The 8,751-nt window shown below is 43.6% G+C and overlaps 1 protein-coding gene across 1 annotated transcript in view; it reads left to right on the forward strand.

Moving 5' to 3' along the window:
* LSM12 (LSM12 homolog) overlaps positions 1-8,112 on the forward strand; it is a 31,466-nt gene extending 23,354 nt beyond the window's left edge. Inside the window, exons 3-5 of the mRNA XM_073572787.1 lie at positions 1,476-1,585; positions 6,834-6,960; positions 7,384-8,112. Of these exons, the coding sequence (XP_073428888.1) occupies positions 1,476-1,585; positions 6,834-6,960; positions 7,384-7,476 (330 nt within the window). The 3' untranslated portion in view covers positions 7,477-8,112. The remainder of the gene's footprint in view (positions 1-1,475; positions 1,586-6,833; positions 6,961-7,383) is intronic.
* Positions 8,113-8,751: the final 639 nt, after the last annotated feature.

Raw genomic sequence — 8,751 nt, forward strand, 5'->3', positions numbered from 1 at the left:
GCCCACTGCTCCAGTTTATTTATATCTTTTTGAATCCTCTCTCTCTCTTCTCTAGTATTAGCTATCCCTCCTAGCTTTGTGTCATCAGCAAATTTAATCAGTTTACCCTCAATTCCTTCATCTAAATCGTTGATAAAGATGTTGAACAATACAGGGACCAGGACAGAGCCCTGTGGTACCCCACTTGAGACATTCTTCCAACTGGATGTGCAGCCATTTACGACCACTCTTTGGGTCCAATCACTAAGCCAGTTATGAATCCACCTAACAGTTGCCTTGTACATTCCATACTTAGTCATTTTTTCAATAGGGATTGTATGAGATACTTTGTCAAATGCTTTGCTGAAGTCAAGATATACTATATCTACAGCATTTCCTTGATCCACCCAATCAGTAATTCCGTCATAGAAGGAAATTAAGTTAGTCTGACATGTCTTATTAGTTACAAATCCATGCTGACTGTTTAATCACTTCATTCTTATCCAGGTACTGACATACATGTTGTTTAATAATTTGTTCAAAGATCTTTCCTGGTATAGAAGTCAGACTCACCGGCCTATAGTTGCCTGGGTCCACCTTCTTCCCCTTTTTGAAGATAGAAACAAAATTTGCTCTTCTCTTTGATGGGTGCAGTTTTTAAAATGGGGTCACGTTTGGGTATTTTCTCTCACAAATAAGAAATTGCTGATAAACTCCCTTCTAACTTCCTAGCACAAAAACAAAAAAAGTTTAAAAAAAAATAATGCTGATGTAAAGTAAACCTGTGCTGTGGCATGTGTTAACTATTTTGTGTGACATGGCTGCCCTGTTAAAGGGCATAAAAATTCAAAGTTTTAAAATGGTCAATATTTTCATGGCAAAAAACAAATCATATTGAACAAAATTTACCACTAACGTGAAGCACATTGTCACGAAAAATGTCTCAATCAGTGGGATCCATTGAAGTGTTCAGAGTTATTACCATTAATCGACTTTGTCACAATTGTAAAATTTGGCCTAGTCATAGAGGTAAAAAAAAGTCTGAGGGGTGAAAGGGTTAAACAAAAAAAAAATACAAATTGAATACCTTGGATCAATAGCAATAAAAGAGCAAAACTGGCCACGTTTTTGACCTGGTGACAGAATAACAACTTTGCCTGCCCCCTCTCATCCATCTTTTGCTGCTGGATGTTAGTTTGTTAATGGTAAGTCGTGTATCATTTAGTCAGTTTATTCAGCCGGTTGTTTCACATACCCATAGGGGCAGCTTTGTTTAGCAGATTCTGTAAAGGGAATGTGAAAAATGCTTTTAAATCAAGTGTTACCCAAATCCGGAGTCTGCACTACTGAGATGCACAATGTAGGTATTGTATAGAGCTGTGGCATTTGTTGCAATGTGCAGGTGACAAGATCCTCAGAAGCTGAAGTTGTACCATCTGTGAACTAATGGCATCCTTCCAATCTCATGAGCGTTCTCATTGTATTTCTCTGTGCAGCTGGCAAGCAGAGCTCGATTGGAGAAGGAAGAGAAGATGAGCCAGGCCTATGCCATCAGTGCTGGTGTCTCTGTGGATGGACAGCAACTATTCCAAACCATTCATAAGACGTAAGTGGTCTGCGTAGAGAAGGGATTTTATAAAAACTAGTCTAACTGTATATCTGGAACCCAGAGAAAAGTTAGTCTTCATTATTCTGCCTCAGAGCTGTCAATCGTTGCGGGAATCCAGTGCACTAAACTTTAAAGGGGAATCTGTCAGTAGGATCAACCCTCCAAAGCTGTCTATATGGGCATGTAGGTTACAGGAAGTTAATAAACAGATACCAGGGTATCATTTTATTCAAATATGTGAATGAGCTGTTAAGTTCTGTGGGTCGGATACCGATCTCCCTGAAATTCTGCCTCCAGAGCTTATTTTCACTAAATACCAGTGTGAGACATGTAACTACTGACATTTGCTTTCATCACACAGCTCTGATTGAGATAAGTAATAGCTCAATATAGCAGAGTTGTACCTTGCTTCATTACAATGGCACTTGCAGTTGTGCCGTCAGCTCTGCTGTACTGCCCCTCTTCCCACACTGCCTGTGAGACAGAAGCTGAAGAACCTTAGGACAAATGCAAATGTTTATAATGAGCCAAAGTTGACTTCTGCTGTACTGTTCACATCACACACAGCTCTGCAGTGAATTCAGAGCTAAGTGTCAGACTAAGCCTGTGGGTTGGCTTATCGACTCCACAGTCCTGGTTCCAACCGCTAGGACCCCTGTTGGCCCTGAGAGCTGAATGGATATCAAGCATGTGCAGTCTCAAGGACACGTCACTGCACTCCACTAATTCTGGTAGTCCCATAGACCCTTTAGCTATGTTGATTGCCTATGGAACTGCTGGAGATGGCAGAGTTACAGCGCTCAGATTTCTCTTATAGACAATTAATGGAGTGCTGTTGCACATTGGCTCCACTCAGATGCTGTTCTGCAGGGCCCCATTATTGCAGTCGGATGATGATGGGTTAGTTGGATATATATTAATTTACTATTCTGGTACTCACACTATTAATAAGACTTTAAGATTTCTCAGATGCCCACACATTTTGATGGTTAATCGGCAATGAATCCACTCCATGTGAACATCACCTCGGAGGGTTGTCAACAGCTTACAACATGATGGCATACTTGTATATTGAAGATGACTGAAGGTCAAAAGATTAGTGAAGATAGCCCTGAGGCAGGACTTGCAGCTTTTGGAAATGTATCTGGTGGTGTATTACATGAGTATTTCAAAAGAATGAAAAGTTTGTATATGGTGTGTTAGTCATTTTTGGCTAATGATATAATTCTACCCTCCCTCTGTTATAGCCCTAGAAGTCCTCTGGTGTTTTACCAGTGTAGCAATCAGTCTTCTGTGCTCTCTGATCACATGATCTGGAAATTTTATTTACCTGTGAAATGGAAATAATTAGATCTTGTAAACCATATCATTTACTTGCTGAAACCAGAAAATCATTACATCCTGTGAGGATGTCAGTACCCTGGTGATGCCCTCCTAGTGCCAGCATAGACTCCCATCTGTTCAGAGATGCTGTCTGCCAGTCAATGCTTGGAGACATATTTTAAAGGGACTCTTAGAACAGAATTACTGTTTAAGGCTAGTTTCACATTAGCGTTTTTTAGCGCTGCGCTTCATGCGCAATAAAAACGCATCATGCGTTTTGCATGTGTTTGCTTTTTTTAGGCGCATGCGTTTTAACCAGTTTCTAGCCATGTTAACGCTTAAACCGCATGAGATTTTAAATACGCCTGCGTTCCCATAGACTGTAATGTGTTATTTTGGCGCATTCCGTGCGCATGCGTTTTTTTGACACAGGTTGGACGGACCAAAAATGCAACAGTTTGCGTCCGGCGCGCCTAGGCGCACACTACAAAAAACGCATGCACACGAAAATACGTGCAAACGCTAGACCATGCGCCCCCATGATAAACATCGGGATGCATGGACGCGCACGATGCCCTGCGCTAAAAAACGCTAATGTGAAACCAGCCTTAGCCAAGTACAAGCGCTTGGTTCTTCATGGTGGGGCCAAACATTTACAGTGCCTACAAGTAGTATTCAACCCCATGCAGATTTAGAAGGTTTGATAAGATGCAAATAAGTTAGAGCCTTCAAACTTCACACAAGAGCAGGATTTATTAACAGATGCATAAATCTTACAAACCAAAAAGTTATGTTGCTCAGTTAAATTTTAATAAATTTTAAACATACAAGTGTGGGTCAATTATTATTCAACCCCTAGGTTTAATATTTTGTGGAATAACCCTTGTTTGCAATTACAGCTAATAATCGTCTTTTATAAGACCTGATCAGGCCGGCACAGGTCTCTGGAGTTATCTTGGCCCACTCCTCCATGCAGATCTTCTCCAAGTTATCTAGGTTCTTTGGGTGTCTCATGTGGACTTTAATCGTGAGCTCCTTCCACAAGTTTTCAATTGGGTTAAGGTCAGGAGACTGACTAGGCCACTCCAACACCTTGATTTTTTGCCTCTTGAACCAGGCCTTGGTTTTCTTGGCTGTGTGCTTTGGGTCGTTGTCTTGTTGAAAGATGAAATGACGACCCATCTTAAGATCCTTGATGGAGGAGCGGAGGTTCTTGGCCAAAATCTCCAGTTAGGCCGTGCTATCCATCTTCCCATGGATGCGGACCAGACGGCCAGGCCCCTTGGCTGAGAAACAGCCCCACAGCATGATGCTGCCACCACCATGCTTGACTGTAGGGATGGTATTCTTGGGGTCGTATGCAGTGCCATCCAGTCTCCAAACGTCACGTGTGTGGTTGGCACCAAAGATCTCGATCTTGGTCTCATCAGACCAGAGAACCTTGAACCAGTCTGTCTCAGAGTCCTCCAAGTGATCATGAGCAAACTGTAGACGAGCCTTGACATGACGCTTTGAAAGTAAAGGTACCTTACGGGCTCGTATGGAAAGGAGACCATTGCGGTGGAGTACGTTACTTATGGTATTGACTGAAACCAATGTCCCCACTGCCATGAGATCTTCCCGGAGCTCCTTCCTTGTTGTCCTTGGGTTAGCCTTGACTCTTCGGACAAGCCTGGCCTTGGCACGGGAGGAAACTTTCAAAGGCTGTCCAGGCCGTGGAAGGCTAACAGTAGTTCCATAAGCCTTCCACTTCCGGATGATGCTCCCAACAGTGGAGACAGGTAGGCCCAACTCCGTGGAAAGGGTTTTGTACCCCTTGCCAGCCTTGTGACCCTCCACGATCTTGTCTCTGATGGCCTTGGAATGCTCCTTTGTCTTTCCCATGTTGACCATGTATGAGTGCTGTTCACAAGTTTGGGGAGGGTCTTAAATAGTCAGAAAAGGCTGGAAAAAGAGATAATTAATCCAAACATGTGAAGCTCATTGTTCTTTGTGCCTGAAATACTTCTTAATACTTTAGGGGAACCAAACAGAATTCTGGTGGTTTGAGAGGTTGAATAATAAATGACCCTCTGAATAAACTTTTCACAATTTAAAAAAAAATTAAACAAAGAAATAACATTCTTTTTTGCTGCAGTGCATTTCACACTTCCAGGCTGATCTACGGTCCAAATGTCACAATGCCAAGTTAATTCCGAATGTGTAAAACTGCTAAATCTGCAGGGGGTTGAATACTACTTGTAGGCACTGTAACTACAGCTTTCCACCACCTTGGTTTCCCTCCATCTCCACCCTTCTCTGGCTCCTTGAAGCCAGATATCTCAATCATAGAAAGGGGGAGGAGATGGATGGAAAACAGCAGGTGGGAAGGTGTATATAAATGATTGGCCCTTCTGTGAAGCACCGAGCGGTGGGACTTGGTTTGAGCAGTCATCTTATGCCAACAGTCCTTTTTAACATGTTGTGAATACTGCTTTAGGCTGGTCTCGCACGTCCAATTAATTCCGGTACCGGAGCTATCCGTGTGGACACGTACCTCCGTGTGGCAACCGTGAGCCGCATCAGGACCACACGGACGGCGATGGGAAGAAGCGCTACAGTAAAAGCGCTGTTCCCGGCGGCTGGTGCTGACCGCGGCTGTGATTCTTCTCTCCTGCTCTGCTGGTAACAGCAAGCAGGGGAGAAAGAATGAATGAAAACCTGATGTGGGGTCCCCCTCAGTTTATGAACCAACCAGACGAAACAGCTGGGGGCTGCAGCCCTCGGCTGTCAGCTTCATCAAGGTTGGTTCTCATGATTAGAGGGGTCCCCACGCTGTTTTTTAAATTATTTAAAAAAACAGCGTGGGGTCGCCCCTATTTTTGACAACCAATCTGACTAAAGCTGACAGCTGAGGGCTGATATTCTCAGGCTGGTAAGGGGCCATTGATCTTGCCCCCCCCCACAGCCTAAAAATAGCAGTCCCCAGCTGCCCAGAAAAGGTGCATCTATTAAATGCGCCTATTCTGGAGCTTTGCCCAATTCTTCCCACTTGCCCTGTAGCGGTGGCAAGTGGGGTAATAAGGGGTTAATTCCACCTTTCTATTGTAAGGTGACATTAAGCCTGAATAAGTAATGGAGAGGTGTCAATAAGACACCTATCCATTACTAATCCTATAGTAAATAAGAGAATATCAGCCCTCAGCTGTCAGCTTTAGTCAGGTTGATTGTCAAAAATAGGGGGGACCTCACACTAGGTTTTTTTAAATTTATTTAAATTAAAAATAACCGTGTGGGGACCCCTCTATTCTTGAGAACCAACCTTGATGAAGCTGACAGCTGAGGGCTGCAGCCCCCAGCTGTAAGTTTTTTGTCTGGTTGGTTCACAAACAGTGGGGGACCCCACGTCGGGTTTTCATTCATTCTGCTCTCCTGCTTGCTATTGCCAGCAGAGCAGGAGAGCAGAATGACAGCCGTGTTCAGCACCAGCCCCAGGGGAACAGCTCTTACTGTAGCGCTTCTTCCCGGCGGCCGTCCGTGAGCATGGAGGACAGTGTGAACTGTTCTCCGTGTGCACGTGTTCAGCATTTGTGCGGACCGTGCGCTCCCACGAACACTGACTTGTCGACGTGTTTTTCATACGGACCATGTGTCCGTGAAAACTCGCTGACATGTACAGATACACATTCATTTTAATGTGTCTGTGTGTCAGTGTCTCCGGTTTGTGAGGAAACTGTCACCCCTCGTACCGGAGCCACTGACGTGTGAAACCGGCCTTACTACAGGAATGGTTCCTGCTAGTTCGGGAGTTGGCCTGTTTTATGGTATTGCTCCTTGTGTAAGTGGTTGTGTCATAATTGGTGGTTTCCCCATTTTTCTATCTTGTGCACCCTTTTATTTTAGTGTTTGTGCATTGTGAACATTGTCTGTTTTTCTTTTCCAGGATAAAGGACTGTAAATGGCAAGAGAAGAATATAGTAGTTATGGAAGAGGTAGTTATATCTCCACCGTATCAAGTGGAAAACTGCAAAGGCAAAGAAGGCAGCGCACTTAGCCATGTTCGGAAAATAGTGAGTTACTTCTCTCTGTTACTTGGTCATTTAACAATATTAATGACCTATGAATGAAATGGGTCATCTGTATGGTATCTGTAGTGGAGTGGTCTCACTTCTGGTCGATCAGCTTTTATCAGATCCCTTGGTGGCTGTATGTAAACTGTGACTGGAGCTGAAAAGCACTGTTCCATATAGTGTGCTGGCCGTTGCTGATGACTGCAGTCAGCGCCTGCTCTCTTGAATAGGTGGTAGGATCAACAAAATGAATGGAAAGCAGTGCCTGCTGAGTGATCGCCACAGTGCCTTTTACACCCTCCTCATATCCTATACCCTCCAGTACTGCTGCATGTAAATGGTGTCTTATATTAGCAACCATATCCTACTTGTCATAATTATGTGTTTTGCAGACCCTCTTCTAATTTTCATCTAAATTTTTAGGTTGAAAAACACTTTAGAGATTTGGAGAATCAGAAGGGGCTGCAGAGAAATGCAATCCAACCATCACAGAAGGAAACCAGCACATCCTCCTGAGTCATCAGCCACGTCGGCCTGGCTGCCCCTGAGCTGCCTGCTCTTTATTCCACTATGGTGGGATCTGTGCGAAGAGCTAAAGAGGAAGGGGTGGCCGTCATAGGGTTCGGGGCAAGTAAGGGGGTGGAACGGGGTGGTATGGGTAGCTTTTATTTCCGGACTAGTCCCGCTCAACCCCTTCCTACAATGGCCTCTTTAATCCTGGATTTTGTATTGAGGGGGTTGAGGGGATGCAAAGCCTATAAAGGACCCCATGGGGACCCCACTTTTTTTTTTTTTTTTTTTTTTTCCCCTCTCCCGTTTGCCAGTCCGGCTCCAATTCAGGATTTTCCCAAGGTTGTATTTCTCCCACAACAGTGTTATTTTCCACCTTTTTTTTGTAATATTTACTTTGTCTTTATTTGTGTTTCTCTTATTTGTTATGTTGCTGGGGGAAATCTTCAACCCTTTTTCAGCCCCTGGGACCAGTCGGTGCCTGGCATAGCTCCCTTTGGCCGTGAGAGGGTTATAAAATTGCCTGTAAAAAGGAGAACAAAACAAACTTTAAAATGAAGAAAAACAAACAAAAAAAAAAATAAAAAACAAAAAGCAAAAAAGACAAAACAAAAAAAAATAAAAGCGAAAAACAAAAGTAAACCTTTGCATTGTTTCCTTGGTGGTTCTTAAATGGGATGATATGGGGCTTATTTGGAGCATAGGTTGCTGCACATGCTGCAGTGAGGCTGGTGTTTTATGCATTCACTTGATCATTGGGCATCTTTCAGTTGTAGAATTCACTTCCCTAATTTGCTTTTCTGTCTGGGAAGATGGAAGGTATTAAATATGAATATTATGCAGGTTGTGTTCAGACATTTCTCCCCTAGGAGGGGTATTCACATCTCATATGTTTATAGCATGTTCAGAAATTCAGTCCAAATTGCTGGGACCCACAACTGTCCCCAATGGGGTCCTCATCAGGATGGTGGGGTGGGGAGTGGCTGTGTACATCTCTTTTCATTTGATGAGAATTCAGAAAGTTGCCGCGCAAACTGACTATAGCTACTTGTGTAGCTCACTTACAGATTCTCAGTTAAAGGAGTTGTCTCCATTGATAATTAAGGTATGAAAAAAGGTAAGTCCCACGTTTCTCTCCAGAGCAGGGAGTCTCCCAGACCTGCATGACTTTTCACTTCGATGTGTTCAAACTCACATTTCCATGAATGGGGAGAACCAATATGCTGCCACCTCAATTTTCACTGGTAGTCAGGTGGGATTCAGCAATAGACTGTGCAAAAT

The sequence above is a fragment of the Dendrobates tinctorius genome, unplaced genomic scaffold (genome assembly GCF_039654945.1).
Source record: "Dendrobates tinctorius isolate UK_male_01 unplaced genomic scaffold, ASM3965494v1 ptg000032l, whole genome shotgun sequence".
In the NCBI taxonomy this organism is placed as follows: domain Eukaryota; kingdom Metazoa; phylum Chordata; class Amphibia; order Anura; family Dendrobatidae; genus Dendrobates; species Dendrobates tinctorius.